Source organism: Sparus aurata, chromosome 10 (assembly GCF_900880675.1).
Source record: "Sparus aurata chromosome 10, fSpaAur1.1, whole genome shotgun sequence".
Lineage (NCBI taxonomy): Eukaryota > Metazoa > Chordata > Actinopteri > Spariformes > Sparidae > Sparus > Sparus aurata.
Genome location: NC_044196.1, coordinates 12,980,401 through 12,995,520, shown reverse-complemented (window position 1 = coordinate 12,995,520; position 15,120 = coordinate 12,980,401). Strand labels below are relative to the sequence as shown.

The 15,120-nt window shown below is 42.0% G+C and overlaps 1 protein-coding gene across 3 annotated transcripts in view; it reads right to left on the bottom strand.

Moving 5' to 3' along the window:
- nhsl2 (NHS-like 2) overlaps positions 1-15,120 on the bottom strand; it is a 139,236-nt gene that overhangs the window by 33,599 nt on the left and 90,517 nt on the right. For all 3 annotated transcript variants that reach the window (XM_030430751.1, XM_030430752.1, XM_030430753.1), the window contains exon 2: positions 14,243-14,485. In XM_030430751.1, coding sequence (XP_030286611.1) covers positions 14,243-14,485 — 243 coding nt within the window. The remainder of the gene's footprint in view (positions 1-14,242; positions 14,486-15,120) is intronic.

The following is a 15,120-nucleotide window of genomic DNA, read 5'->3' as shown; positions in this document are numbered from 1 at the left end:
ACAATGTCTTTACTTTATCTTTACAGACTCAACTCATAAAAAGCAGATTTTGGACCAACAAAAACATGATACAAACTGCTTGATCCGAGGCTGCTGTGTGGCTTAGTTACATTTAATACTAAGATTACCTCTTGCTGATAATCTTCCTTAAAGAAACATTCTAAATTAAGGATTTTACTCCCAACTTTTACTCACATCACAATCCAGTAACACCGCCCAGAATAAAACCACATGTGTTCCTCCAGTTAAAGTCTACAGGTTTGAAAAACCCACGCTGAGTCCTGCAAGCAGCAGCAGCAGCAGCAGCAGCAGCAGTGGCGAGTGAAGCGGAAGGAGAGAAGGGAAGGTAAACAGTTGTAGATCCATGCTTCAGATAGCAGCTCAGCTACATGACTGCAGGGTACTGTGGTGGGAAACCCAGGGAGGGGGGAGCAGGGATCCTATTGGCGTGCGGGGTGTAAAGGTATGCCGGTCACTCCCACTAATTCACACACACACACACATACACACACACACACGGATCAACCCACCCCACCCCCTGTCCTCTGTCCGGACAAGCAGGCCAGGCGCTCATGCATCACTAACCTGTTTATTGTGTGTGTTTGTGCGTAGGTGTGTCACTCATAAAGGTGTTTGTGAGTGTGTGAAGCAGCTAACTTTAACAGTTCTTTAACGAGTCATGTCTACATGCATCGTGTGTTTGTGTGTGTGTGTGTGTGTGTGTGTGTACAGTGCGCCCATTCACAGATAAACCCAACCATCCCTGACAATATGCACCCCGGTCGTGTCAAATTTGGGTCACCCTTTCTTCTTCCCCCCTCCAGGAAGACGATGAGGGAGGGAGGGAGGGAGGAAGACAGAAATTAACAATACCCCTCTTTCAACACAGCCACAGCGTTTTGTTTGTCTGTGTACACGACATGCACGCCGCCGCGGGTTTCATGCGTGTGTGTGCGAGTGCACCCGTATGTATGTCGCGTCTCTGTCCTTGTGGTTCAACATGCACAATTGATCAATCCATTACTGGGAGGAAGGGGCTGGTGTTTGTTAGCGGATGGTCGTGACCTAGAAGGACAGATTTGGCGGTTAGCGGCCTAGTTTATGTTGGTCATTAGAAACCGCACAGAGGGCTCTGATCCGATTATAGAGCTTTCTTTGTTGGCACAAATTCTGGCTGTAATTCTTGTCATCTATCCAGCGGGTGATTTGTGGATGATTCTCTGATGTTTTTTATAGTGAAGTGCACGGAGTGAAGACTATTTCTAAATGGGGACATCACTCATAGTTCAAACTTAGGTAGCTGATCCTTGTGAGATCTTTGTATTAGATTCATGAAAGTGGCTGTTTAAACTTATTGTTATAAGGTAACAGAATAATGAAACCATCAGTGTTTAGATTGGTTCCCTATTAACCAACCCTTCTCAAGACCCATCCTCCATCCAAGTTTGGTGGAAATCTGTTCAGTAGTTTTTTGTGTAATCCTAACCTTCCTAACAGACGAGCAAACCAACCAACAAGCCAACAAACCAACTGACCAAACAACCTACCAACAAACACACAAACCAACCAGAAAAAAAAAACCAACAAAGACACTTATAATAACCTACCAACCAACCAACAAACTAACTCATAAACCAACCAACCAACCAATCAACCAACCAACCAACCAACCAACCAACCAACCAACCAACCAAACAAACAACCAACCACCCAATAAACCAACCAACCAATCAAGCAACAAACACGGGTGAAAAAAACCTTGTTGGTGGAAGCAACAACAAAAAAACATTGGTATTGGCATCGACTGTCGCCACATTTGTACTGTCACTGTTAAAGGCCGAGAGTTTTCAATGACTGCATTCATTGTAAAACTGGCTGTAATTCTTGTCATCTATCCAGCAGGTGATTTGTGGATGACTCTCTGATGTTTTTTATAGCGAAGTGCACGGAGTGAAGACTATTTCTAAATGGGGACATCACTCATAGTTCAAACTGTGGTTGTTTAAACTTATCATTATGAAGTAACAGAATAATGAAACCAACAGCGTTTAGATTGGCTCTCTATTAACATTGCATTCTCAAGGTCCATCCTCCATCAAAGTTTGGTCAAAATCTGTTTGCCAGTTTTCTTGTTTAATCTTAACCCTCCTAACAAACAAGCAAACTAACCAACAAGCCACACAATCAGCCAACAAACCGACTGACCAAACAACCAACAAACCAACTAGCAAACAAACCAACCAAAGACACTTATAAAAACCTACCAACCAACCAACAAACCAACTCATAAACCAACTAATCAATCAACCAACTTACCAACCAATCAACCAACTGATAACCAACCAACCGATAAACCAACAAACACGTGTGAAAACTACCTCCTTGGTGGAGGCAACAACAAAAAAACCTTGGTTTTGGCATCGACTGTTGCCAGATTTGTATTGTCATTGTTAAAGGTCGAGACTTTTTCAATGAATGCATCACTACCAGCATGGCAATGAAATACACATCCATGACTTCAAAGGCACCAAAGCACTGCACTGTCTGTCCAAGAATGGTCGACTTGTTTTGAATTCTAGAAAACCATAAAAAAGATGAGTTTAAACTGTGTTGTTAACAATGAGCCACACAATCTAAATGAGTAAACGTGTCTGATTCAAATCTGCGTACACAGATTGCATTGAATTTCTCTCCTCTGCCACTGCCTCTACCCAGTGCTTTACTCAAGGACAGTCTGACCTGACTTGTCAAGTTTTTCCCTCACATCATAACTCTGAGTTTTCTAACTTCCAAACAGATTCAACGCGGTGACATTTAAGTCTGCTCCTCTTTACCTTTAGGCTACTGTCACCTCAGCCCCGTGTTTGATCAGCACCAGGGTTCATTTGAGGATTTGGCAGGTTTGCTTGAATGCAAACGTGCCTGGATCATAGCGTTTAAATGTGTCACACTTCAGCCTGCATTTGAAAAACTCAGCTAAAAGCCCCCCAAGGAGAGAAACAAGACAGACGAGTTTGTCTTCCCTGATTCACAGCGATGTCACTCACAATGAAAAAACTCGACGGAGACAGAGAGAAAAAAAAGTGTGACAGTTTGGCCGAACTGACTCATTTCCAGGAGGCGAAGAAGAAATGTTGAGGAAATGAAGAGGAAATGTTTTGTGGCTTTAAAACAAACAGGCTTCCAGATTATAAAGGTCACTCAGCAATAAAAGTTTGAACAATCTATAAATTCACCAAAAAGGGTCTCCCTCGGCTGTCAAAGGCATGGCTCCAGGCTGAATTTCAGCGTGACGACAAGGACTCGTCTGAGCTCTGTGTTCATGAGCCAGCGTCGTCCCAAATATGCTAAATTCTGCCTGCATTAAACGCTGTGTTGTCAAATCATTTGCATAATATCACAGTAAATGGCTTTTAAATTGACACATACTGTATTTGTCATTTAGAGTCAGGGACGCCGTTTAAATCAAAGAAAAATGGAGTGTGAGTATTTCAATAGGATCGTAATCACCGTCTATAAGACAGTGATGGAATGTAACTAAGTACATTTACTCAAGCACTGAACTGAAGTACAACTCTGAGGTATTTGTACTTCCATTTACTGCTATGTTATACTTCCATTACAGTACTGTTAGAGGCAAATGGAGTACTTTTTACTGTGCTACATTTATTTGATAACGTTGGCTAAAAGTTACATTGTAGATTACACGCTGCAAGGTAACATCTACATCGAGTCAACACTAAGTATACAGTTTATGCGTACATTAACATTAAACTGACTATTACTTTTACTCAAGTACAACCTTTAAGTACTTTTTACAACACTGCTACAAGAACAGGGTCACATGCTTTAATGCTCAAAAAACACATACATTTCTCATTTACTGCATTTCTGAAACACTCTGTTTTTGCTCCTGTCTCTTTAAGGCCCCGCCCCTCCTGAATACCCAGTTTCCTCTGATTGGTCAGCTCAAACACGCCTGAGCAAGCACCGCTAACGACAACAGAGCAGCTGTGCCATATTTATTTTTCATGTGCCAAACTAGCTGCTAGGCATACATTTTGTAAATGTGTGACATGGTGACGTAGCGTGATGTCACAAAGTCACAGAACTAAAGGCAGGACTGCTTATGAGGCGTTCAGGAGCAGCGTTTTCTGTGGGAGAAAAGAGCTTCTGTATGTTGAAGGACATTGAAGGAAAGGAAAAAGCATGATGAGTCTACTTTTAAAAAAACTGTCTGCAAAGACAGGAAATGTTAATTAAAGCCATTTCTTTTTTCCTGGAAAAGTATTATACAAGAAATAAATCATGTAAATTATTCAAAAGTGTAATCTACTGGAGTCTTATTTTAAAAGCGGAGGGGAACTAAATACTTTCTAAAACCTTTGAGATTAAAAAAACGGAAACAGCCGTTTGTCCTGTGTCAGCATTCGCCCTCCTGATCGATGCCGCACCTGTTCTGTAATGTGTATTGACCACAGCAAAACCTTATCAGCACGTGTAGATAACAGCTAGCATCGACTCAGACTTTCCCCGACACAATTCAAGGGCCGCCGTGACATTTTATAGTCAAGTCGCTGCAGACAGGGAAACTTTATCGGGCTGTTCTGTGATTGATTCAGACATCCACTGACACAATTAGAGGGTTACCGTGACATTTGTAAGTTTGCACCTCACACCGTCCACTGTGAGGAACGCTGGCACTTAAAGCACAGAGGAGAGCGCTGCATTATAAGATTAGATATGGGGAGATAAAATGATGTTTATTGATCCTCAAAAAGAGAAAAAAGGCGATAAAGAAGGCAAATAAAATGAGAAAGCTGATGGTAATTGGACTATTTGTGTTGCTGCTGCTAATGCGTGTGCTGCAGTCGACTTCTGTTATTGAGTCTTGTGAGAACAGAGCGGACAGCAAGCTCTTATCTTGCTCTAAGCACTAAGATAGCATTGACCTCCACACAAAAAATATATTGTAGCCTGAAGTGTGACACAACTTTGTTGTCATACAGGCTGAAGGGCGCTTTAAAGCCACAATCACAACATCTACAGTGATAAAAACTCACATTTATTGACAGTGTCCTCAACCTAATCTCAGGCTATACTAGATGGATACCATAAACATTTCTGTACTTCTGTTCAGGGTCAGTTTTACATGGTGTGGGTTCTTTATTGCTACAGAAAACAATATTTGAGATACTCTCTCAAATCAAGCGAGGAACGAACTACATCCCTGAGACTTCCCATTAGAGCAGATGTCTTCAGTGTTTTCAGGTCAAATACCCCTAAGAACAGATCACGGACCCAGTGGTGGTTCTAGACCAGTTTTAATAGGGGGGCCAGGTTGGGGCCGGCTTTTTTGTAAGGGGGCACATACAACCCGGAAAAAAGGATAAATCCCTCATTCAGACAAAACAGTGTTTACAATTTCAGCAATTTGATTGGGTAGTAAACTGCTAAGACACTTTATTTCTGCCTTTCCCTTCAGAACAAAATCATTGCAAGAAATCTGTCATTGTATTATTAATGCAGACTCCCTGTCAGGGGAGCCACAGGGGGGTCCAGACTCAGAGTTACAGGGGCACTGGCCCCTGTTGGCCCTCCCCCCCCAGAACCGCCCCTGCACGGACCCAAGGAAGGGTGTGCTATAGTGCTGTGTTTTTTGCTATAGTGCCAAGTTTTTGTGATGGCGAAATTGCAGCTACAAACTAAGGTTGGATTTGAACCGTTGATCTCAAACTCAGGAACCACAAAGAGTTCCTTAGACATCTGTAACTGAAGCTGAAAAGAAGTCTAAATATACATTGTAAAAACCTTTATTTTGAACCACGTAAGGATGTCACTTGGAAATCACTGGTCAACGTTAAAAAGACATCTAAATCAGACGTAAAAAAACGTAATTCTTGCCCCTACACTGGACGTTTAAAATGATGTCTTTTGGATATGTTGCTGCTCAGCGGCTAATGTTAGGCGAGTTCGCCGCGCCATCTGTGCTGTGCATCACCAACCAAAAGCGTTGTTACTTGATGACCCAGGAATTGCGCTTATCAACTGTCTTTCTTTGTGCTTAGAGAGAAATATTTTCAGTTTTCAGTACTTAAAAGATTTGGGATTGTTGGATGGGTTCATCGTAAAGCATCTGGATTTGATGGGTTTGGAATGAGACTATCAACAGGAGCTTTAATTAACCCGCAAAGAGCCCGAATCTTCACCCCTTCCGACACCTTTGGGATGAACTGGAACACCGACTTCGAGCCAGGCCTGATCGCCGACATCAATGGCCGACCTCTCTAATGCTCTTGTGGCTGAATGGGAGCAAATCCCTGCAGCCGTGTTCCCAAAATCTTCTAACGCCTTCAGAGAAGGCTGGAGGCTGTTAGAGCAGCAGATTAATGCTTCTGAAACGACACGTTCGACAATCCCATTACACATACCTTCGGCTACTGTATCTAAAAAAGAACGTCACAATACCTACAACAAGCTTCTCTCTTTCAAACCGTCTGTAATGGATGACACACATTCTTATCTCCGGCCCTCATGCTTCAGTGTGACCGGCGGCAGTTTAGATGACAGTTAAGAGCTGTTGGCCAACACCGAGTTGTGTCAATGTGTGCGCACGTCTCAGAATAGGCCTGCGCTGATCAAATGCCTCCGAGTGGATCTCAGTAACCCTCTCATCCTCGTTTATTCAACGGCAATCTCCAGGGATGAAATCTGATTGGACAGATTAGGGTGTGAGCACTCCTGGCCATCTTATATCAAGAAAACCTGCGACTCTGAGAATCTAGCTTCTTACACAAAAGTCACGTCTAAAGTGTGACAGGAATAAAAAGCTCGGGTTCTTTCTAGAGAGTTTCACTTCGTGTACAGTCACTCGGTGCAGCTTTTGAGTTTGACACTTCAGAGGAGGAACTACAGTTGTGGTGATCAAAAAACTCCTCTCATCCTTCATCCTCCCACAATTTCCCCTTCTTTAATCTTACAAACTAGTGCTTGGCCAACTGTTTCATCCGGCTTCTGATCAGAGAACAGGGAACAAAATAAAGTTGAAACGCTCCGACGTTACTTCTTCAGCGTGAAGAAAGAGCGAAACAAGACGACCTGTCAACTTTTAGATGACTCGTCATCGGCAGGAACGTCAAATCATCCGCTGATTGACCAACGAGGCGGAATTCAAAAGCTCCGCGTGTCTTTTTATCGGAGAAATCTTCGGTACGTTTCCACAAAGAGACACAAGAATGCAGCAAAATCCTTCTGAAACACATTAACGTCGGGGAAATGTGTCGGGTGTTAAAGTATGAATACTTGAGCGTCGCTTAATGGAGCCGTCATAAAGCGGCCGGTCCGGCTGTAATGGATGACACCGGCGAAACTTTAAAATGTAAAGTTCAACATTCATGTGGGAGAATTATACGAATATTTTGCTGTTGATTAACGGCGTGCAGAAAGAGAAGAAAAAAAAGTACACAGGGCAAATGCGTCCGCTGTAAATCTTTCAGTAAATCTGTCTGCAGAGGACGGAAAAAAACACCTTTCATAAATATATCAGGCCGCTGGGCAGAGTCACATAGGAGCGGGGAGAAAGAAGTACGGTGCAAATCTTTCTGTTATAGAAGACAATATATCTTCCTCCGTCAGTGGAGTACAACGCTGAGCTTTAAATATATAATATATTCCTGCCACGGCGACTAAAGAAACCTTTGATCACAAAATGTGCAGATCTCATTGTTGTAAATCTCAACGGAAATACTGAGCTTTAGTTATCTGTCAGACTGTTAACGGGGCGAGATAATGTGAACACGTTGCTAATATTGAACTGTAAAAACTCGCAGATGCTTCAGATGTACCGAGTCTGAACCATTACAGTCTAATAACTGGAGTTTAATTGTCGATAACAGTCGACTTTAACGGTGAGAAATGGTGATATCTGCTTAGCAACAGTTAAGAAAAGTCAAAACTTAATGTAAATCCATCTATAAGTTCAACAAAATATCATGTTTTATATGCATAATGGGGAAAATACTTGCAGCTCTCTAACAGTGAAGCAAAACAAGGCAAGCACCATAATTATAGATGTCATCTTTCTATATTTGCAGCTGGGACGGTGGCCAAACTTAGAAAAATCGTAATTTCTGTAATTTAAGGTCGTTCTTATTACGCTGATGTATGTTCACGTGTTCATTTCTCTGATTTGTTTGATTTTAATTAGTTATTCGATGCTTTAAAAAGGGAATCTGTAAACTTGAATCACTCCCTAGATCCTAATTTATGCACTAGTAACCCCCCGTTTGAGTAAAACTACGATGCCAAGCTGTCTTGGAAGTTAGACTTTTTATGTGTCAGCTGCTTTTAAAGATTTACGTCCCCTTACAAACATGTCAAATAAGAAAATGTCTGTCATTTGAGGTCGCTCTTATCGCACTGATGTATGTCCATGTGTTCTTTTTCTGTTAAGTGTGGTATTAATTAGTTATTTGATGCCATAAAAAGCGAATTTGAAAAGTTTGGCAGCACCATGGCACTGCTGGATGTCACCAGCGCTCGAATTCAGAGGTTTTGTGCGTCTTTTTTTACATCGTGAGGACGTGTAGACACATCATCCATCTATGTTTAACAACTTCTATCTTTGCCTGCCAACAGATATATAACAGTCTCTTTGACCGTATAGCCTTTGGATGTTATACGCCAGCACAACAGTGATTGAAGAAGCAGAGAGCTGATCTCTGAACAGAGTGAAGAAAATAAGCCTTTCATGCCCTAGTAATGAATCTATACTCTTCAGAAGTTTATGACCAAGAGCACAAAAGAATATTTAAACAGTACTGAAGAACACGTGATTTGAAAATGTAATCACACAACGCCAAGATCATCAATAGATTTTAGTTTCACGTGTTAAAATGTTTGTTCACGTGCAAAAAAAGACACATTTGTGAAAATGTCCAGTTCTGATGTGACGTTATCTTCCTTTTGCATGTTAAACTTTTAACTCACATGTGAAATTGTGATTTTGTGAATCATCAGAACAGCGTTTTTAGGGGGTGGAACGACGACCTCCTGCTGATCGGCAAAAACTCTTAACCGCTGTCGTTTTAAAAAATCAACAAAGAACAACATATTTTGTCGTTTTAGTTTTCTCGAGGACTTGTTGAACGCGAGCGGTCAAAATCAGAACGAGGCCAATTACAACCCGGAGACTCGCGTCTCAAATCAAATCCGCTCATTAAAGTTAATTTCGCGCACATGAGGACTCCAATCAGGGGGAAGAGAGACCTCGTGTGCTCATCATCTCCTGGTCCGCCGGTCGATGATGGGAGGGAAAGACCGGCCGGATTTCACTGTTGCCCACTTAGCAGCAACAGTGAAATAAATCTCACACAAATCTCCCTGCAGGCGGGAGGAAGGAGGGATGGGAGGGATGGAGGGAGGGGAGGCTGAATCTCAGCAGAAAAACGCAGCAGATCCGTCTAACACCGGAGGACGACAGCCAGCTTCATAAATATGGAGGGCAAGAGTGTTGAGGAGCGGAGAAGAGTATGAATATTTTACCGCGCTGAGGCCGGCTCGGTGGGAGACCGATGGTTGGATGGAGAGGATGGCCAGAGAAAGAGAGAGGGAGACAGAGAGAGTACAGCTGGTTGCTTCGGTGTTATATAACACACACAAACAGATGGACACACACACAAAGCAAATGGACACTGGTATACAAACTGAAACACACACACACACACTCTCATGGACATACTGCTGATGACAGTGGGAAGATCAACACACAGCGCAGTGATGAACACAAAGTGACACAGATGATCACAGGACAGATGAATGGCCACACACACACACACACACATATTTGTTGCTGTTGTCCACCCACGACTGCATTCATCCATTTTATTTTTGATCAAACACAAGATGCCAGCCGGTCTGAGACAATAACAGGCTTAATACACACACATGGAATGAAGACGTTCCAGCAGCGATGGAGGAAGACGTAGGAGGCGACATACTGTTCTGTGCAAGCTGACGGCTGCATGTGAGGACAGAACAACACAACGTGTCTCCAGAACAAGCAACGTTTAAACACATAAGTTGTTTTGCGATTCAACTAAACACACTGTTTATGATCAACAAGTAATTTAAAGGAGAGAAAAGTCTGATTAATGACCTCCATTTTTGTCTGTTTTAAGTCTACGGTTATGGCGTTCATCTTTAGGAAGTTTAGATTCTCATCAATCTATTCATGAAAACCATTTCATGATCAAACCACCACCAAGCAAACCAAACTAGCATGTTTATAGTTGTGCCACCTCACCAATAAAGTGTCAAACTCCAACAAAAACTGTCTTTTCTTATTCCCAAATGTCAACCAGATCCATTTCAGAAACACACTTAGTCTAAAACAAAGTATTTTATGATAAGATGTAGAAAAAACAAAACAAAAAAACCTGCAACGGCCGATGATTGTCATGCTTTTATTTGTCAAATCAAACAATAGGAGCTCCTATGCCCGCCCTAGAGCCTACAACAGCCAATGAGTGATGATGTAGACATGTGACCCACTCTCTCTTCTTTCTCCGTTGTCCTGAGCCACTCACACTGCAGCCTCCAGATGACTGATGCATCATGTAGCCAATGAGATTTCAAATCCAGTAATATATATTTTATATCAGTTTTTAAAGCCCTAAACTTAAACATTGTATGCTTTTTGCTCTCTGTCTAGGCTTATTTTCCCACCTAAGCACTTGTTTTTCTTTTTTAAAAGCATACAAGTTGTGAAAATATGAAAATAATGAACCATAATAACTTTTTGCCCCGGTTATCTCAGGTTGGGGTGTTTTGAGGTCACAAAATGGCTTTTTCTTCCTTCAGTAAATCAAGGGTTATGTGTTCATTTCAGTGATATTGTTATTACATTTGAACTTGGATCATGTCAGACTGTATGTCGTTGACCCATTGTGCTTTTAATCACAACACATTCAAGCAGTTATGTGGTTGTATGGCCGTCCTAGAGCCCACAACATCCAACGAGTGATGATGTAGACATGTGACCCACTCTCTCTTCTTTCTTCTCTCTCCTGAGCCACTCACACTCCAGCCTCCAGATGATTGATGCATCATGTAGCCAATGAGATTTCAAGTCCAGCAATATATAGTTTATATCAGTTTTTAAAGCCCTAAACTTGGAAATGATGCAAGTTTATGAAGTTGTATCCATTGTTATTCCACCTAAGCACTTGTTTTTGACAATTTATACGCATACATTTAGAGTTAATAAGGAAATAAAGAACTATAATTAGTGTAGGAGGGGTTTTTTGAGATCACAAAATTACATTTTTTGCCAGGTGCCCGGATATTTCCTCAAAAAAAGTGTCTATTTTCTGTTAAATTGGTATCAAATTTGAACGTGGCCCATGTAAGACTGTAGGATGAGGACCTCTCATGTTTTCCAGCTAATTTAGGATCATTTCACATAAATTACCAGGAATGGTAACAGCTCAAAAACAACTGAGGATGATTCACATTTTTAACCAACTTATTTCTAAAATCAAAACAATGAGTGCTTGTAAACGCATCCGACTTTAATAACTAGTTTCAGCCCAGGCGGCACAGAAACTGAGAGTCTGCCCACTAATTCTTCTGCTCCCACTGACGGACTTTTATGACAAGACATCAGCCGGATATGTTCTCCTGAAGCCTTATCTACCCGGCTACAAGTCAGGAACAGACAGGCAAAAAATAGAATCTGCACACCGTTCAGTCGCCTCGCAAGATATTATCACGTCGACAAAATACATTGAGCACAGATTAGTGTGACGAGGTGTAAGTGTTATCGCTGGAGTAGTGACAGGACCAGCAACAGTGTGAGGGACTAACATGAATAAAGAGAGCTAAATAGCTGCTGAGTAAATCCTGCAAATAACGTCCCAATGCTGTCAGTAACCACTAGAAGACCGACAGTGTATTAATCCGCAGCTGAAAATAGACCCGAACAAATGTATTGTTTACCCCTGTTTGAGTGAAACTATAACGACCAGCTGTTTTAGAAAAAGTTAAACTTTATATTTGTCACCTGTTTTTTTAAGACTTACATTCCCCTGCTAAAATGTCACATGTGAAATTTGTCTTTTCACATGGAAAAAGAAAAAATCATAATTTTGCATGTAAATGGAAATCACATGTGAAGTGATTGATTTTTTTAATACGTCACTGAAAATAACCACATGTGTAATTTACATTTTCAAATGTTTTCACATGTGCAAGCATGAAATCCACTTTTTTTTTTTTTTTACTTTCAACAGACTATTTTCATGTGAAAATATTTTACATTTTCACATTTAAATTCCACATTTTCATTCAATTAAATTTGAGATTGGCTATTTTCACATGTGAACAAATTGTAAACGTGAAATTTGTCTTTTCACCTGTAAAAAGAAAAAAAACGTATTTTTTCATTGAGTGAATTGAATGTTTTCCTTTGTGACCTAAAAATGTAACATGTGAAAAGAAAATGTCACATGTGAACATTTCCACAAGTGATTGACTTTTTTAACGCGTGACTGAAAATTACCACATGTGAAATTCACATTTTCAAATGTTTTCACATATGCAAGCACGAAATCTGCTTCTTCACATTTGAATTCCACATTCTTTAACATGCAATTCCCTATTTTCACATGTGAACTAAAATATTTACATGTGAAAATACATGTATGTCACATGTAAACAGTTACACAATGGACAGACTTTAAAAAAAATGATGAATGGAAATGTGTCAAAAATTTTACATTTTCACATTTAAATTCCACATTCTCATTCATTAACATTTGAGATCGGCTATTTTCACATGTGAACAAAAATGTAAATATGTGAAACTAACAATAATGCCGCATGTGCGCAAGTTGTTATCACATCTGATTGGCTTTTTCCACATGTGGATTAGAATTTCTACGTATGGAAACAAAGCATGCCATCACATGTGAACTTAAATTTAATGTGAAAATGAAATCATGTCACATGTGAACTGGACATTTCTACATCTCATTGGCTTTTTTTACATATTAATTAAAATTCATTCATTATTGACAGGTGTTTTTCACATGTGGATCAGAATCTTCACATGTGGAAACAAATCACACCACATGAAATCACATAAAAATGTTCCCTTTTTGTTCACATGTGGATTAAAATGTGCACATGTGGAATGGGAGCCAGTTAGCTTTGCGGGTAGGAGCCCTTGGTTTGGGTTGTTTCAAGGAATTGGTAAGAAAAATGAGGCCAGTCTCGTAATGCTGAGACCTTCATTTGTTCATTCATTCCCTCAGGTGTGTGTACCGCGCACCTTCACCCCACCTCCCTCTGTTCATTCAGCTAAAAACCCACTGTGATCGTTTTAATGGAAGAGTCGGGCAAAGGGCGAGACAGCATGAGTCACACAGAGAGAGAGAGAGAGAGAGAGAGAGAGAGAGAGAGAGAGAGGCAACTAGCAGAAAGCAAATGCAGAGAAACAGTGTTACCTGAGAACAAATGGAAACCCTGGTTCCCTTGAGATCTCATTTACTCTCACACACACACACACACACACACACACACACACACACACACACACATACACACACACTTCAAACAGGAGATTATTATTAAAATGAAAATGACAGCATTCCACCTTAAGAAACAAAAACAAGGCAGAGTTACAACCGCTGACTGAAATGTAAACAGACGTCTTTGAATGCCTTTTTGTACACACACACACACACACACACACACACACACACACACACACAATGCAGAAATATAAACACACCAAATCACACACATCAACACACATTCCACCTTAAATAACAACGCAGCAAGGTGACACACACCATCAGCTCTGTCTCTATGATCTAACATGCACACACACACCCTTCAGTACAATATAAACACATGCAAGCAGGGGAATATTGAAAACACACACACACAAACACACACACACATACACACACACACCCTCTCACACAGTGTATCTGCATGCTAACACACACACACACACACACCTTTCAGGCGGCCGACACACACCCATACCAGCGCAGTCCAACACCACACACGCATGTAAACACTTTCCCCACCCGCCTCCGCTTTTGCCTCCACGCCTTTCCCACCCACTCAAAACACACACACACACTCTCGCCCACACACACACACACACACTCACGCCTTCCATCCGATCCGTTCCACCCTCCTCTCTCTTCTCTCCATCTCTATCCATCCTTACCTTGCAGCAGGCTCTGGAGGTTGAGCTGCGCCTGCTGGTGCAGCTCCTCGACACACTCCGGCCTGCTCCACGAGCCGAACACGTTCACGCTCTGTTGCCATGGAGACCTGAAGTGGGCCGCGCCGCCGCCGCCGCCGCTGCTGCTGCCTCCTCCTCCGCCGCTGATGCTGCTGTGGCTGCCGTCCCCGTGGCTGCTGCTGCTGCCGCCGCGCCTGCCGCCCTCCGCCTCTAGACCACTGGTGGCTGGAGGAGAGAGAGAGAGAGGGAGAGGGAGAGGGAGAGAGAGAGAGCAGCGAGGGAGGGAGGGGAGGATGTTGAGAGGAAGTGATGGATGGAGGGAGGAGAGGAAGGAGGAGAGAGAGGAGGGGAAATAAGATTATTGAGAAGGAAAAGGAGGAGAGAAAATGATGGAAAGGAGGAAGAAAGGAGGAGGGAGGAAACAGAGAGAGGTGGGGAATAACAAGGGAAGGTAAAACAGAAGTGGACGAGGAAGAGAGGGGAGAGAAGAAGGGATGGAGAGAGAGAGAGAGAGAAAAATCACACGTAAATAAAAATGTATGAATTTGCATAACTAATACCCAGAGACGCAGATTACATAACGCAGTGTGTTGTCAGGGAGAACAAGGACCGAGGAGGGAAGGAAGGAAGGAAGGAGGGAAGGAGGGATGGAGGGTGATAAAAAAGAAACAAGGGATTAGAGAGAAAACGAGGGAGGGATGGACGGGACGGGAGGTAGAGAGCAGATTTGGAGGGGAAACAGAGAGAGGGAGCGCTTAATTAGGAGGGGAGAAGGAGTAGGGAGGAAGATAGGAAGGGAAGGGAGGGAGGGGGAGAAGGATGGATTAGGGCAGGGAGGTATGAGAGAAAAAAAAAATTGT